Source organism: Pelecanus crispus, chromosome 3, assembly GCF_030463565.1.
Source record: "Pelecanus crispus isolate bPelCri1 chromosome 3, bPelCri1.pri, whole genome shotgun sequence".
Taxonomy (NCBI): Eukaryota; Metazoa; Chordata; class Aves; order Pelecaniformes; family Pelecanidae; genus Pelecanus; species Pelecanus crispus.
Genome location: NC_134645.1, coordinates 104,751,550 through 104,768,625, shown reverse-complemented (window position 1 = coordinate 104,768,625; position 17,076 = coordinate 104,751,550). Strand labels below are relative to the sequence as shown.

Below are 17,076 nucleotides of genomic sequence, written 5' to 3'. Positions count from 1 at the left end.
CGAAATGGAATGAAATAGATTCCAGTATGGTCAACTGAAAAATTAGTTTGTGAAGTTCTACCGCATAGTAAGGTGACCCATAAAATAAATGGTTTTGAAATTTTGCTCATACAAAAGAAACTATATACTTTTAAATAAATAAAAGCTACTATATACATTATACTGTACATTTAAATGAGAGATGACATGAAATGGAATAAATTTAGGACTGCCTTTTCATCAGCAAGGCTCATATCTTGACTTTATTACAATTCTGAATAAAACCCTCTGCTTTAGATTATTTTTTTTTATTCTAGTGGCAGCCACATGAACGCACCACCATATTCCTGTATTTTTTTAAAATAACATTGGAACTGTCATCAAAGTAGAGCACGGAGATTGCATTCAGTTTTGTTGGTGCACAGCATGGCTTTGGTACATGATCAGGGAACATCAAATGAACCTGAAAGACAGATAAATACATAGCTCATATATCAAACAGAGAGGTACAAGGACAACGTCAGTGCAAAACATGTCTTTGCAATTCAGAGAGTGCTGTGGTCACAGATTTTCCTCAGTTAGCAGCTTTAAAGGAGAGCTTACCTCCAGAACATTGCTCTGATTTCAGTCGCACAGGCAGAGTTATACAGTAATAGCAGATGGAGAGATAAATGAGGAGGACCAGCCAAGACAGAAAGTTGGTTTTCAGATGAAATTTAGAAAAGAATTGGAGTTAGGTGGCTGCTCAGGAAAACACTTAAATGTATTGTCAGTGCCATCTCTGCTGAGGACAGTGCTTAACTTGAAGCACAGGCTTAAGTCCCGGGTCTCACCAGGACCCCAGCATGTGCTAAAATGCTTTCCCGTGTCAGGGTCTCGGCGTAGAGGAAAGCCTGTTGCAGACAGCAAAGGCTGTGCAGGCAAAGTCTCATACTGAAACTCTTTTCAGCCTGTGAAATGGTAAGATGTGAGTTCTCAGACAGCATGAGTGCATTTTAAGGCCTTATCTAGGTATCCGTGAATCCAATTCTACTTCCACTGAAGTCAAAATCAATTCACAAGGTGGGTGCCAGCTGGACAGAAGGTCTGGGGAAAGGGCTGAGGCAGAGAAGGCTTTATGTTCACTAGGCTGAAATATATCAATGAGAGGTTAAAGCGAAGGAAAAGAGTTTTGAACAGCATCCCAGAATGAACAAGATCTAGTGGAAATATCTGAAAATGGGGGAAATACGAGTTCTTTGTACTTGAAAGAAGGTTGGATGTAATATTCTACACATGCTGAAGACTTGGAAACTGGGGAGGCCAGAAAAAAGGGAGTTGTAATAGAGAGGGCAAGAGATTATTAAGGCATGGATGAAGACTTCAGCAGTAATAGGTTTCATTTGTATGTTAAGTCTTTGTAAATCTGTTAGAGCCATCTGTCTTGCAGTGATATAAGCCCAGAGCCTTTGCCAGACAACAGAGAACAGTCTATCAGGAAACGATTTTTACATAACTGTTACCATGAGAAGGTCTTTTGAAATGAGCAATAATAAATCCTGAAGTAGCAGTTTGGTAAGAGTTTAGACACACAATTAAAAACAGTTTAACAAATGAATAGCAAAGCACTGGAGAAAAGAATGCATGTGCCTCGTCTAGGCAGATGTTTACCGTGCTGTAACTCCTGGTCCCAGCAGCCCCAGCTGGGAGCTCCAGGGCCCTGCTAGCCCTGCATGTCAGCGATGCTCACTGCCTTTTCAAGAGTGAGCCTGGAAGTCAGTGAGAGTCAACCTGCTGATCCAATGACTCACATGACCAGGAGGCCAACACTACCCCAACGCCTGTTCTGGGGGTGATGGGAAGCAAGAGAGTAGAAGAAAGCTTATATAATTCATTAAATGCAGTCTGTCTTCTATTTATATGCATCTGTATCATCTGTCTGCCTAAGTTCAGTCTCAGAAAAAGAAGAGAGAGAGAGGTACTGGCACAGCATTTCTCCTATTCTTGTTACAAAAGAAAAACAAAAAAAGTCAGTAAAGTTTGGAGGGGTACCAAGGAACAATCACTTCCCAACCCAAAGAGTGGACTTTTTTTAGAATGGTGTAATCAGTATGGCTGGGAGATGATTACATTTGGATTAGGGTGGGGTGTATGAATAATTGTTTCCCAAGCCATCCCCATGTGCACACCTTGTGTAAATCTGAATTTTGTATAATTTAAACCAGAAAGCATTCAACTACTGTTATCTCATCTAATTTATGTGCAGTTAAAATTTAATTAGCCTCATGATTTTTTGGCTGCACAACTGAATGCATGCACAGTACATGCAGAGGGAGACACACAATTCCAAAAAGGCCATAAAATGGAGGGAAAATTTAAGTATCCAATTTAAAAAATAGGACAAACTACACAAAATTCTCAACAATGGGAAATTAACCATTTTTGGAAAGGGTAGACACACAACAGAAAGTAGCACTGAGCCACTTCTTATTTAATAGTCCATAATTGTAGGGGAGAACTCTAACCTGGGCATCTCACTGATATTGGCAACTTTTCTGGACAATGTATGCATAATGCTAAACTATTTCTTTGCTGACCTATTTCTTTCTAGCTCAGGACTGCATATATGCTGCATTCCTTTATTCCTTGCCAACCGGCATTTGCTATTCCCTTTCACCTGAACCCCTTACTTCTATTTATTTCCAGCCTCTGACATTTTCCCTTCTTTTTGTAGACCTTGCTGACTTGAATTCTGGTATAGAAGAATAATGTTGCATTGGTGACTGGACTTGGAGAAGGTGCATAAATGAAAAGTTGAATGGAAAGGAAAAGGTCTCAGCACATGCTGAGGTTTTAAAAATGTCCCTCTTGTGTAGAAATAATTGGCAATTTTCACAAGCAGAATTTGTTTTCTATCAGAAAGGAATCAAACTTTGTTTGTTTCCTTGTTTGTTTCTGGGTTTTTTTGGCATGGGGTTTTGGTTTTGGTTTTGTTTTCTCCAGGAGGGTAATAGTTGCACTCATTTCTGAAGGGGGAAAGGTTTTTCAGGCACAGATTTTTTATGTCAAAATCAAAGAAAGAAACACCATCCATGGACAGACTCATCAGCATAGTCTGATGGTCAGGACACTTTCCTATCATCAGTTTAAATCAGAGGAAGCCTTAAACCCACGTTTCTCTAATTGCAGTTGAGTATCTTGACCTTTCCAGAAACTAATTAGGGATGGCAACGCTTTCCTGTTCTGATTTCATACTCCTACTCCCTCATTCCTCTGCTTCTTAATCATTCTGCTAATACTGATGCTGTTCAGAGCCAGTTCTTCAGCTGGCTGGCACAGGTGAAATCATGACCAGACACTGGACTCACAACATTACATTTAGGCATAGTTTAAAGGCCTTGATTTCTGTAGGTGGTGTGTTTTCTGAACTGTAGTTGAATGCTGCTGGGTTAAAGGAGGCCTAGCCAGCTGCTTCATCTAAGATTCTCTTTTTGGCTGCTCCCGTTGATGCACAGGACTAACATAAGAACTAGCAGAGGTAGAAAGCTGGCTGTAAATCCCCTTTTACAAGTACCAGGCAGAGCAACAGATCCAAATGCATTTACTTATAAATTGCATTTGTTAGCCAGGCATGACTGAACACAACTTCTTACATGCAAATGCATCTGCTTGCGAAGCTTCACATTACATTACAGTTTAGGCATCGCTGCCAATGGTTGACAACAGAGGTCCACAGAGTGGCCAAGTGTCAACATTTCTGAGAGGTATAGCATGTAGATGTTAATATGGAGCTTCAATAAGCTGCAAAAAACTCTTGGAAGTGGGACCGGGGGCCCCTTTGATTTCTGTCTACACAGTTCTCCAGTAATATGCCAAAGTCTTCTCATGTGTTATTGCATTTTAAATAGAAGGGAAACCTACCACACAGGCCGCTCCCAACAGTTCATCCTCTAACCAGCATAATCATCAAAGCATGTCTTTGAAATGCATTATCATTTACCCAGAAATGATCAAAATCCAGTACTAGTAAACAGAGAGGAGGCGACAGCCCCTGCACCAAGACACTTACAACTGCAAAATAGGCAACTACAACATAGGCAGAGGCATACCAGAGTCTGAACAATGGCGTGGTTTGTTGCGTTCATATGGGCATTGAGGGGAAAAGAACACTCTCCATCACAGTAAAACGCAGCGTAGCCCTCTGGTGCAATAATCCAATCCTAAAACAAGAACAAATAAACCCACTCAACTTTTTTTTCTCACTCAGAATATTTAAAACTATATCAAACTAACTAAGACTTGTCCAAGGACAAAATGAACTTCAGAATGTGGCATGTTAAATAACTTTTTTTGCCAAAATAAAAGTATTTGCTTTGTTCATGCAAAACTCAGATGAAAATTAAATTAAATTTAGAAATCTGTACTGAATACCAACTAATGAGGCTATAAGGAGAATTAGAGGTCCAAATATGTTTGTCAGAATACTTTTCTTCCCAGACTGAAAATCTTGAGCACTTCTTGGTGCAATGAAAGTAATTAAAATGTATCCTCTTTCTTCAGTGTACTCGATACCATTAATTGTATTATTGCCTGAGATTGAGGGTTGCTAGAGATTACCTGTCAGAATGTCACTGAATCATGCATTTTGAGTACTTCTAGCAACACAGCATGGGGAAAAGACCACAAGAGGGAAAACATTTTAAAATGTTAATGAAGGCTGTGTGTTTAGTTTGCTGAATTCCTCCTTTGCCAGGCAAAGGTAATGGAGGTGCTGTGGGAAGGGCAGAGAGGATCAAGTACCTACTTCTTGGATTTTGTTTCTTTTTGTCTCATTTCAACCTGAGTTTCACTGATCAAATATTGCACAGTGTAGCTTTGCCCTTCCAACTGAAACTTTGAATTCTTCAAGTATTTTTGGGGGAAAAAAATAGATTTTCTTTTCTCTATGGCCACATTGAATGACTGATCGAGAGCCTTGGACATCTTGGGGCATATCAGAATTTACTGTTTCAAAAAATGAAAAAACTCTTAATACTTTGAAAAGTCTGTGATCTACAGAGAGACAACAGCTCACTTGTTCAATAACCTGAGTTCAAGTCAATACCACAAGCCTGCTCTGTGGCCGTGGACAGGGTGATTATGCTCTGCAGACTTGGGAAAACAGTCTCTGCCTACTTCTTCAGGCCGCTGTGAGGATAAACATACTACAAAAAAGTCAGGCGGAGTAATGAGGCCGTATGAGAATCTGAGCTAGGTATGTAAAGGATGAGCTGTCACTAAGCACACTTTTTCTCCTCATAGACTTGTTCTGCTTATGGATAATTGTTCTAAAATAATTCAGAGAAATGTGAAATGCACAGACAGCCATCTCTGAGTTCTTACCTACATATGCAATATGTCTAGGTTATGGGTTGCTGATGGACTTCGTGTTCTTTCTTTCTAGAGAGCTCCTTGCTTTCTGGAAAAAAAACCTAGATTGATCTCTATTTTTTTTTTTTTCTCATAATGCCCTGCCTCTGTCTTTGTGACCTTTTACTACAAGTACCTTCTTTTTCTGCGTTCCGGCTTCAGCTGGGATAGAGTTAATTTTCTTCCTAGTAGCAGGCATAGTGCTGTGTTTTGGATTTAGTAGGAAAAGAATGTTGATAACACACTGATGGTTTAGTTGTTGCTGAGTACTGCTTATGCTAGTCAAGGACTTTTCAGCTTCCCATGCTCTGCCAGGCGCACAAGAAACTGGGAGGGGGCACAGCCAGAATAGTTGATCCAAACTGCCCAAAGGGCTATTCCATACCATGTGACGTCATGCTCAGTATATAAACTTGGGGGGGTTGGCCGGGGACCAGCGATTGCTGCTTGGGAACTGTCTGGGTATTGGTCAGTGGGTGGTGAGCAATTGCATTGTGCATCACTTGCTTTGTATATTGTTATTATTATTATCATTATTATATTATTATTATTATCATTACTACTTTACTTTATTCCAATTATTAACTGTTCTTATCTCAGCCCAGGGGTGTTTCTCACTCTTACTCTTCCGATCCTCTCCCCCATCCCATCGGGGTAGGGGGAGTGAGCGAGCGGCTGCATGGTGCCTAGTTGCTGGCTGGGGCTAAACCACAACATTTTGTTACTGTATGGCAGGATGAGTTTTTCCCAGAAATTATATAAACTTAGCTATAGTGTTATAAAGACCACTGAACAGTGATCCAAGCTCTAGTTCCCTACAGACCGTACCCCAGTGAAATCTCTGTGACCTGCAGTAGACAGCACTGAACCAGGGAGAATTCAAGTGCAAATTTCAGAAGTTCCATTGCTTAGTGTGGGGATTTTGGTTTCATTTACTGCAGATCTATTCATATCTTGAGTAATGGTTTAGATTTATCTTTATGTGAATGAATCCAGATCATAAAGCCATTAATGTATGCAAAATCTTTGAAAGAACAGCAGCCAAAAAAGGAAAAAAGCGATGATAGGGATTCATTACAAAATGCATTTAAAGAATTTGTGTCTCATTAATGAAATACCAATTACCATGAAGAAAACAGACTGTAAATAATGGGGGACTGTAAAATAGATTGTCCCAATTTGAACTGATAGGAAACAGCATTTATAATCATACCTGCCATCCTAAGTCTCGGAAACTCACGTAAAGTTCATGTTTCTTACATGCTTGCTTTTGCTCGCTTGTGTTATAATCTACAGGAAGAAAATAATAATAATAAATTGTTTAGAAGCATTGCTAGAACCAACAAAATCTATCTATTTTTAAGCTCCTGACCAAACTGTACAAAGGAAAGGAACAAGCATACTGTCATTTATATTCCTAGGGTTGGTTGTAAAGGCAGTGTAAACTTGGAAATGCAGAATCAGCAGTGTCAGCCTGATACAGTTTGTGTACACAGACAAAACGATGCATTCAGCATTAGAGGAAACAGGTTCACAAGATGTCTGCTGGCTAGATGGGTAACAACTCTGATAATATACACACAGGTAGTCAAAGGAGGACAAGTGAGAGCCTGATCCAAGATATGGGAAAGTCATCTGTATGTTGGCACAGGTTTAATTGCAGGGTAAAGAAAGTAGCCCAATTCAAAATATAAATTAACAATGATAAAAATTGTCCTGAAACAACAGAATTTCCAAAAATCTGTTATTTAAACATTAGCACATTTTGTAGTCCTTCATTTTTTACCATATTTTCTAGAAATATTCACCACTTGATAATCTTTTGTTGGTAATACTAATGTAAACAAGTAGACTAACAGATGCTCTTTAAAGGTCTGAATGTTTCTGCACTGTCAGAGATGTGTCAGGATAGAAGGACACAGAGAACCTTCCATACACGCTTCTCCATGACAACCTTAATCCTGGAGAAAATCTAGTACTTGTTCCTTACTGCCCCTGAGTAACAGGAAAGGAAGGGAATAGGGTCACTCGTTCACCACATTAGCAGCCCAGAGCTGGTTTATAGTGCAATTCAAGTGATGCCATCAGTGAGGCGTGCAATGGAGAGGGGAGGACAGGCTGTCTCCTCTGGTTCCATTTCAAGAATGCTTAAAGTGGCTTTTTTGGACCAAAATAACCATTCTGGCAGGAAAAAATAAGTTAGCTGAAATTCACAAGAACAACAACAAAAACCAAACAAGGAAGATACTGAAAAAGAAACAAAATCTTCATTTTCAGGAATAGAAATTTTTTTAAGGAACAGTTTTTTAACATTAAAAGACTTAAGGCTCGGATGGGAGGGTGTCCATTGGAAAATTTCTGGAAAATTTAGAGAGGCCTTTTTCACATAAAATGAAAGGAAGGGAGTTCTACGGTCTGTGAGATAACCCAGTGTAGTGCTTCATTATCGTTGCAGAAAACTCTTCCAAATAGCTGACCTAAAGGAGCTTTTTTGCAAATTTACCAACTGCTTCTTGTCAGCTGTCCTGATCTGGACTACCATTGCTTCTCTGGGTTCTCTTCTGTTCCTCTGTGTCTTTCTGAAGATGTGATGACGAAACTGAACACAGTGCCAAAAAAAGTAAAATAATTATTTCTTACGATTTCCAGGTTATTTTCTAGCAGTATATCCCAGACCAGGAATTTTGCAGGAAAACCACACTGTCAAATGATCAGCTTCAGATCCTTTCTTTATATACTCCTGCCTAGTCACCTTAGGATTATGTTGTATTTATGCAAATCAATGAATAAAGAATAGGTTGGGGGTGAGGATGTTGATGAGAACTGCAGCATGATGGGACTGCAGCAACCATGATAAGGTGGAATTAAAAGGTTCTGAGAGAATCATAGAATCATTTAGGTTAGAAAACACTTTTAAGATCATCAACTCTGTTAACCTAACACTGCCAAGTCTGCCACTAAACCATGTCCCTAAGCACCACATCTACACATCTTTTAAATACCTCCAGGGATGGGGACTCAACGACATCCCTGGGCAGCCTGTTCCAATGCTCAATAACCCTTTCAGTGAAGAAATATTTCCTAATATCCAATCTAAACCTCCCCTGGCACAGCTTGAAGCCATTTGCTCTTGTCCTATCACTTGTTACTTGGCAGAAGAGACCAACACCCACCTTGCTGCAACCTCCTTTCAGGTAGTTCTAGAGAGCGATAAGGTCTCCCCTCAGCCTCCTTTTCTCTAAGCTAAGCAACCCCAGTTCCCTCAGCCACTCCTCATAAGACTTGTGTTCCACATCCTTCACCAGCTTCGTTGCCCTTCTCTGGAAATGCTCCAGCACCTCGATGTCCCTCTTGTACTGAGGGGCCCAAAACTGGACACAGTATTCCAGGTGTGGCCTCACCAGTGCCGAGTACAGCGGGACAATCACCTCCCTGCTCCTGCTGGCCACTCTATTTCTGATACAGGCCAGGATGCTGTTGGCCTTCTTGGCCACCTGGGCACACTGCTGGCTCATGTTCAGCCAGCTGTCTACCAACACCCCCAGGTCCTTTTCTGCCAGGCAGCTTTCCAGCCACTCTTCCCCAAGCCTGTAGCGTTGCATGGGGTTGTTGTGACCCAAGTGCAGGACCTGGCACTTGGCCTTGTTGAACCTCATACAGTTGGCCTCGGCCCATCAGTCCAGCCTATCCAGATGCCTCTGTTTGCCCCCACATCCAGTAAGGAATGGAGATTCTCCTTAGCCCTCCTTTTGTGGCTAATGTATTTAGAGAAACATTTTTTATTGTCTTTTATGGCAGTAGGCAGATTAAGGTTTAGCTGGGCTTTGGCCCTTCTAATTTTCTCCCTGTGTAACTTCACAACATCCTTGTAGTCATTCTGACTTGCCTGCCCCTTCTTCCAAAGGTCATAAAGTCTCCTGTTATTCCTGAGTTCCAGTCAAAGCTCTGTGTTCAGCCAGGCCAGTCGTCTTCTCCACTGGCTCATCTTTTGGCACATGGGGACAGCCTGCTCCTGTGCCTTTAAGGCTTCCTTCTTGAAGAATGTCCAGCCTTCCTGGACTCCTTTGTCCTTCAGGACTGCCTCCCAAGGGATTGTCAGACAGTCTTCTAAACAGGCCAAAGTCTGCCCTCCGGAAGTCCAAGGTGGCAGTTCTGCTGACCCTCCTCCTTACTTCTCCAAGAACCAAAATTCTATCATTTTGTCAGTGCTATGTCCAAGATGGCCTCCAACCATTACCTCACCCACAAGTCCTTCTCTGTTTGCAAACAACAGGTCTAGCGGGGCACCTTCCCTAGTTGGCTCACTCACCAGCTGTGTCAGGAAATTATCTTCCACAGACTCCAGAAACCTTCTAGACTGTCTCCTCTCTGCTGTATTGTATTTCTAGCAGACATCTGGTAAGTTGAAATCCCCCACAAGAACAAGGACTAGCAATTGTGAGACTTCTCCCAGCTGCTTATAGAATATTTCGTCTGCCTCTTCATCCTAGTTGGATGGTCTATAACAGACTCCCACCATGATATCTGCCTTGCTGGCCTTCCCCCTGATTCTTACCCATGAACGCTCAAGCCTAACATTACCATCATTACGCTCTAGACAGTCAAAACACTCACTAACGTACACGGTTACCCCAGGACCTCTCCTTCCTTGCCTATTCCTTTTGAAGAGTTTACAAAGATATGATGAAAATCAACAAAAGCATTGCAACTCTGGACTTCAGGAGAACAGATTTTAGCTTGTTCAGAGATCTTCTTCACATGATCTCATGGGAGACTGGCCTGGAGGTCAAAGGAGACCAGGAAAGCTGGCTGATCTCCCAGGACAACCTCTGAGAGAAGCACAAGGTAAGTCCACTCTTATGTGCAGGTCAGGCAAGTATGGCACAAAGCCACTGTGGTTGAATAGGAAACTCTTCACTGAGCTCAAATTCAAATAAGAAGTAAAAGTAATGTGGAATTGGGGTGAGCTACACAGAAATAATATAAACACATTACCTAAGTGTGCAGGGATGGATGTTAGGAAAGCCCAAGCATAGCTGGAGTTGAAAATTATAAAGGATGTGAAGGTCAACAAGAAGGACTTCTATAGGTACATTCATAGCAAAAAGAAAAACTAAGAAAAATACAGATTCATTGTTCAGTAGGACAGAGGACCTAGTGACAAGGACTCACAACAGGTTAAGGTACTCAATGACTTCTTTGTCTTGTTTTTTGCTGGCAAGATTTACTCTCAGGACTCCCAAGTCCCTCAGCCTAGTGACTGAAGCTCTACCCACAGTAAAGGAAATAGGGTTAGGAACCACTTAAACAAATTGAAGATACACAAGTCAATGTGAGCAGAAGGGATGAATTTCAGGGTGGGGAATGAGCTGACCAACATTAATGCAAAGTCACCCCCTGCCATTTTTGAGTGTTCATAGTGGCTGGAGGATATTTCTGGTGATTCAAAAAATGGAAAATGTCTTGCCTGTCTTCAAGAAGGGCAATCAGCTTAACCTCAGTTTCTGGGAAGTCTGTGGAGTAAATCATCCTGGAAGCTGTATCTAGGCACATGAAGCACAAGAAGGTGTTTGGAAACAGTCAGCATGGATTTACTAGGCCAAACTGTGCCTAACCAACCTGATTGTTTCCTGTGATGAGCTGACTAGCTTTGTGGGCTTGTAAAGAGCACTGGGTGTTGTTCACTTTGCTTTTAGGAAGGTTTTTGATACAGTCTCCCATTGTTTTTGTATAGCCAAATTGGTCAGATACAGTTTGGATAGGTAAAGAATATAATGGATGGAAACTTGGCTGGGCTGCTGAGCTGAAAGGGTCTTGATCAGTGGTCAAAGTCCAGCTGGCAGCTGGTTACTAGGGATGTCCCTAAAGGATCAGTACTGGTGCCAATACTGATTAATGACTTTGTTAGTAACCTGAACAATAGCGCAGAGTGTGTTCTCTGCAACTTCACAGAGGGTACCAGATCTGGGAGTAGTGACCAATCATCCAAACTACTAATAAAGTGTTGGACTGAATCAGATCCAGAAAAGGCTTAATGAGATGTCATTCAAAATACCCACCCAAATTTTACTTTTATTGGTAACATGTTCTTTGAATATGCTCTTTCTTTTTTTTGAACAGGCTATGTACCCACTTTCTGTTGAATATACCTGAGCCCAGATATATCTCCTGAAACTGTCAAAAGCTGTGCACACGTCAAGATATAGCCAATTGTAGTACTAAATAATTTTTGTAGTACCACCAGGGATATTAACCTAGGCTTTCTAAGCTCTAACACCCCAAATCCTCATTTCTTTTTAAAGATGAATAGTACCTTCTTTCCTATGGTATTTTCCTAGTCCTTCATGGGCTGATTCTCAGTGACATTCATTAAAGGTTCTCCACAGGTAGTTAGCTACCTACTGCCATCTCAGATACCCTCAGTTGCCCCCGGGCATGTAGGGTCAAAATATATACCCACATCCTATGGGAGTCCTGTGTCTTTCTGGAGTAGCCACTGGAAGCAAGGCAGGATACCCTAGGACACCGCAAGTTTTCAAAAATCCATATGCCTTTAATATAACCAAGAGCTCTTAGTCATCCTTTGTGCTGAGTTGTCTGTGATAATCTGTTATGTTCTGCACACACATTAGAAGTAAGGTGAAGGTAGTGTAGAGTAAAGGAACTTTAACCTAAAAAAAATTGAACTGTGTTTTACTGATCACTCTACAAGGATCTGTATAATGATTTTGAGTACTATCAGTGCTCATAGGAGGTAAATATTGAGCTTTTCTATTTCAGCTATTAATAGGAATTTAAAATTAAATCATAGAGAATGCAAGTCACTTTGTAAAAAAAAGGTGACTGAAAAATGTGGGAAATGTATGCATATGAGAAAGTCAAGAAAGTCACAATCTGGTTTTAGCTTGCACACAAGCAGGCAAACAAATGAAAGCTGAAGACTGTGTTTTTGACAGTTTTCTCTCAGTCATGACATTTTCATATTTAAGAATATGTACAGAAGTTTTAGCACCAGAATGTAGCAGAAGTCCCTACAGTTAAAGGAGAAAGGCTAAATAATAAATACATAAGTCATTGCATAGATGTCTTCACTGTCTCGACACTCTGAATTATATAAGTATATGTTAACCAGGGGTGGATGAGCAGTCACACCAGAATACCTGATATGATGGTCTGTGTTTCATATGCAGACATGTATCTGCAAACCGTCTAACTCACACACCTATGAAGAAAGTGAGACTCAGGCAAAAAGGAATACGGATTCCTTCCTTGAATTCTATCTTTCATATAAGACAAATGTTGTGTGTAATGTAACATTTCATGTACATATCAAATGTGACATTTATAATAAGATCTGGTGCCAAGGATCCAATTTCATATACTGTAGCTTCAAGGCCCATATGCTTATTCTGTCAAGAATCAAAACCGTAGGCTACTGTGACTAAGACAACATTTCTCTTCAGCTATTCAGGGCTGCATTTGGGGTCCAAACCCCTATGTAGCAGAAAGAGCTGTGGAAGAAGGGCAAGAAAATACATTTATAAGAAATTTAACAAGGATTTTTTTTTTTTTTTTGGCAAGGGAAATAAAGAGATGTAGACATGTTTATGTATACTATCACAAAGCACCATGTTCTTAATTAATTAGTTTGACCTCAACCAATAAAATACAGGAAATCCACAGTTAAGTATTGTTTTCTGTTTTTATCTCACTGCATTATGACCAAAAATTATGTAGCTTTCATTTTGAATTTCCTGGTATAAGTCACTGTACAGTATTTAGATATGGATATCCTCTAGTGCCCAATTACACTGCAATTCTTTTTAGATGATGTTCAAACGGAAAAAAAAAAGAAAGCCAGCCTTTGTTTTAAGAAAGGGTTATATGGTATACTTCGGGAAAAAGTTGTCTTGCTTTGATTTGTTTTAATTATTTTTCCTTTTACCTACATGTTGACCAAAATAAAACTGGGTAAGTAATACACAGTTCAACCCTCTGTGCATGGGAGGCAGGTGGAGTCTATATGCTAAGTTTAATTCCCTCTGTCTTTGCACTGTATTGAGGTCATCTTCTCCTGAAATTCTTAACAACACAGGGATGCTGACCCCAAATCTGTCAGCATTTGCCCAGCTGTTATAATAAATGACACATATAGATTTTATTTTCTTCATGTTCTGTTTGTGTATATCTTCATTAATAACTCAAAAAATGTGTTTTCCAGTGGAAGGGAAGAACTGAGTTGCCCAGTGGGGCTTTCCTTTTTGATGTACTGAGAATGCAGTAAAGCTAATCGCTGAGGTCCAAGAACATAAAAAAAAAAGAAAGCAAAAGGAAGAAGGCAAAAGAAAAAAGCCAAGAGGCAAAAGGAACAAAACAAAAGCCAAGGGCAAAGAGAAGGAGAAAGAGGAAAAAAAAGGGTGGGTGTGTGTGTGAAGAAACAGAAGAGGAAGAACAAAAAAAAAAAAGAGAAAAAGCAGGCATGACTAGTAAAGTTGGTATTGATCTGCAGAGAAAAGTATAACCAAATCCTATGACATATAAATGACAGCATACCTATCTGGGTCTGGCTACATAACCTCTGGCTATGCAGATGATACTGTAGCAAAAAGATTATGGAACAAGCTGAGAAACAACAGTCTACATCAGACAATGATGTTTGCCCATCATTGTGTCATTTGCATCAACAGTGTCTTGCATCAGGGGGTAGATGAGAATTGAATATGGTCTATTGACAGGCTGCCATGAGGAAGATGATGGATAGAATTCTTTGGGTTTTCTTTGGTTTAAATATGAAGAGATGAATTGTACTAATCAGCCTTCTCCCACAAGCCCGCAAGGATCCAGCATATCCACTGCACTTGTACAGTTCCTGGGGCTGGTGAATAGGAGGAAAAGGGCATAGCTTTTCCCTGATAACAGGCTGTCCCCATGGAAGGACTCTGCCTGTATTCTGTGAAGACGTGAAGATCTGGGAATAAGAATGTGTTCTCTCCTTCGCGTCTTTTTTGCACAGTGGAGCATCTGGATAGAATCTGTGCATTGCCTTTGTAGCCATCAGTGTGCTCATCTGCAGATTTTAATGAGTATTGTTGCAACAGTTATTAAAAGAAGAAGTGTTTTGAATCACTTATAGCATTAAAAGTCCCATCACTGATCATTAATGGCACGCAAATAAAAGAAGATTTTTGTGATATAGGGACTGTTGAAGCAAACTGCAAGGAAGCTAATTTGCCATGGTGCAGGAGCTACTCCTCCAAGCATTTTTGCTATGTAGAACATTGCTGTGTGAGGCTGTGGTTACTTATCTGCCTTCAGCTTTGCCACCTATTCCAGCCTGCCCACATCTTACTGCCTTCATCTCCAGTCAGAGGTTGCTGCCCCTGCCTTTGATGCAACTGCACATGCAATTGCTTCTTAACCTAGTTTTGTTTTAACAGTATGGTTTTCTTGGACTGCAGCCTTTTTTGACAGAGATCTGACATGGATCAACATATATAGTGATGCACCTCTACGCTTATGCAGACTGGTGGCCTAAAGAGGTTAGGAGAAAATTTGTTTCATAATGCTCATTTCACTAGAGATGTTCTGTTTTTCTTGTTTTACAACAGCTCTGGAGCACAACTGGATGCACAGATGAGGCTGGCCGGTGTTTTGAGACATGCAGACAGTTCTTCCAGAGATAATTCTCATGCCAATGCAACTTGCTGGCATGTGTTATGGTTGAGTTTTTCCCAGGTTAAACCAGCAGGGAGCTTGTGTTCAGCTTTCCTAGTATAATCAAGGAGGCTTGACAAATCTGTTCAATTCTCATTTCCTCATGGACTAGAAAGATGGGATACAATGTGGAAGTATTATACTTTTATTTAGGCATCTTGTATATACCATGTACTACTATGATTTCCCCTCCCTCAAAATAATGTAATTCTTAAAATAAGTAGACATTTTCCAGGAAATACGAAAAACCTTTTCTTAATATTTTTTGTGCAGAGAGAATATTACTTACCATTGAGGTAAGATACTGTATTTTGGAGTTAATGCAGTTGCACAGATCATGTTTGACTGTATTTAAAAACAAACAAACAAACAACCCCCCCCAAACCCCACCGTCATGTTGTATCATTAAGTCCAAAGCCCTTTTATGAAAATAGGAAAGTGCATCATACGATAGCAGTAAAATAGAAGGAACAGTTTGTGCAGAAAAAAATACAGATTCAGTTCCCCTACTGAAGTGAATGAATTTAGAGTGAGCATCAGCTAGCAACCTTAACTGATGTGCGTGCTTAAACCACATCTGAATTACAAGCTGCTCAGTCAATTTTTAACGTGCATTGTTTCAAAAAATCAGGAAGTTTAAGCAGTTAATGAAGAGAGAATGTTAATAATTTCTATGACTTCTTCAGCAGCTCAGTACCAATTTGTGGTTGTTAAGGCAAAATTCATCCTTGTGCAGAAGATCAAGGAAAGGTTTATGCATTATATTAGAGGAGTCTCTAGTCTGACACTTTAGAGGTTCTGAGATAGATGTAAGTAATGCATAATGCTCATAATGATTCTCCTCAAATAGATGTGTTCCACTCCAGGGCTGAATTCTTTCCACTAAATACTAATTTGCTTACTTGTAGACATCCACAGGGCTTAAGAATAGCATCTATATTGAGGTTTTGGTATGCTGGTACCAGATCTATCAGTGAAGGAGAAGTTGGTATGTGAACTATTACAGGAGCTTGACCCCTACAAATTGATGGGCCCTGACAATATCCACCCAAGGGTGTTAAGAGAGCTAGCTGAGGTTGTTGAGAGGCTGCTCTCCATAATCATAGAGAAGTCATGGAGATCGGGGGACATCCCAGAAGACTGGAAGAAGGCTAATGTCACCCCCATCTGTAAGAAGGGCTTCAAGGAGGATCCAGGAAATTACAGGCCCATCAGTCTTATTTCAGTCCCTGGGAAAGTTATGAATGAATCCTCCTAGGGGCTATCACAGATCAAATGAAACGCATGATTGGGAAAAGCCAGCATGAATTCACCAAGGCCAAATCGTGCTTGACAAACCTGACCACCTTCTACGTCAAAGTAACCTGCTCAGTTGATGTGGGGTGAGCGGTGGACATTGTCTACCTGGATTTCTCCAAGGCTTTCTGTATGGTTTCCCACAGCCTCCCCCTAGAGAAACTGATGCATTACAGTCTAGAGAAGTAGTCTGTGTGGTGGGTGGGGAACTGGCTGACAGGCCGCACCCAGAGGGTGGTGGTAAATAGCTCCTTTTCAAACTGGCAACCTGTCACAAGTGGGGTCCCCCAGGGACCGATATTGGGCCCAACACTGTTTAGTATCTTCATAAGTGATTAGGATGATGGAATCCAGTGTACCCTGATGAAGTTTGCTGAGGATAACAAACTGAGTGGGGAAGTGGACACTTCGGGAAGGGAGAGCCACCCTGCAGGAAGACCTGGATAGGCTGGAAGAGTGGGCTACGAGAACCTTATGAAGTTCAACAAGGACACGGTCTTGCACCCAGGAAAACATAATCCAAGAGTGCAGCACAGGCTGGGATCTACCCAGCTGGGGAGCAGCTCTGTGGAAAGGGACCTGGGGGTCCTGGTGGACAACAAGCTCAATATGAGTGAACAGTATGCTGCTGTGGCAAAGAAAGCCAACAGGACACTGGTTTGCATGAACAAGGGCATCACCAGCAGAGATAAAGAAGTC

At 40.9% G+C, this 17,076-nt stretch overlaps 1 protein-coding gene across 3 annotated transcripts in view; it reads right to left on the bottom strand.

The window, feature by feature from the left end:
* Window positions 1-292: 292 nt before the first annotated feature.
* Window positions 293-17,076, bottom strand: part of BMP5 (bone morphogenetic protein 5) — a 58,295-nt gene continuing 41,511 nt past the window's right edge. Inside the window, exons 5-8 of one of the 3 annotated variants that reach the window (XM_075707531.1) lie at window positions 12,574-12,576; window positions 6,581-6,657; window positions 4,068-4,178; window positions 293-442 (exon numbers count right to left, since the gene is read on the bottom strand). In XM_075707531.1, coding sequence (XP_075563646.1) covers window positions 293-442; window positions 4,068-4,178; window positions 6,581-6,657; window positions 12,574-12,576 — 341 coding nt within the window. The remainder of the gene's footprint in view (window positions 443-4,067; window positions 4,179-6,580; window positions 6,658-12,573; window positions 12,577-17,076) is intronic. The other 2 variants (XM_075707533.1, XM_075707534.1) reach the window with 2 other exon arrangements.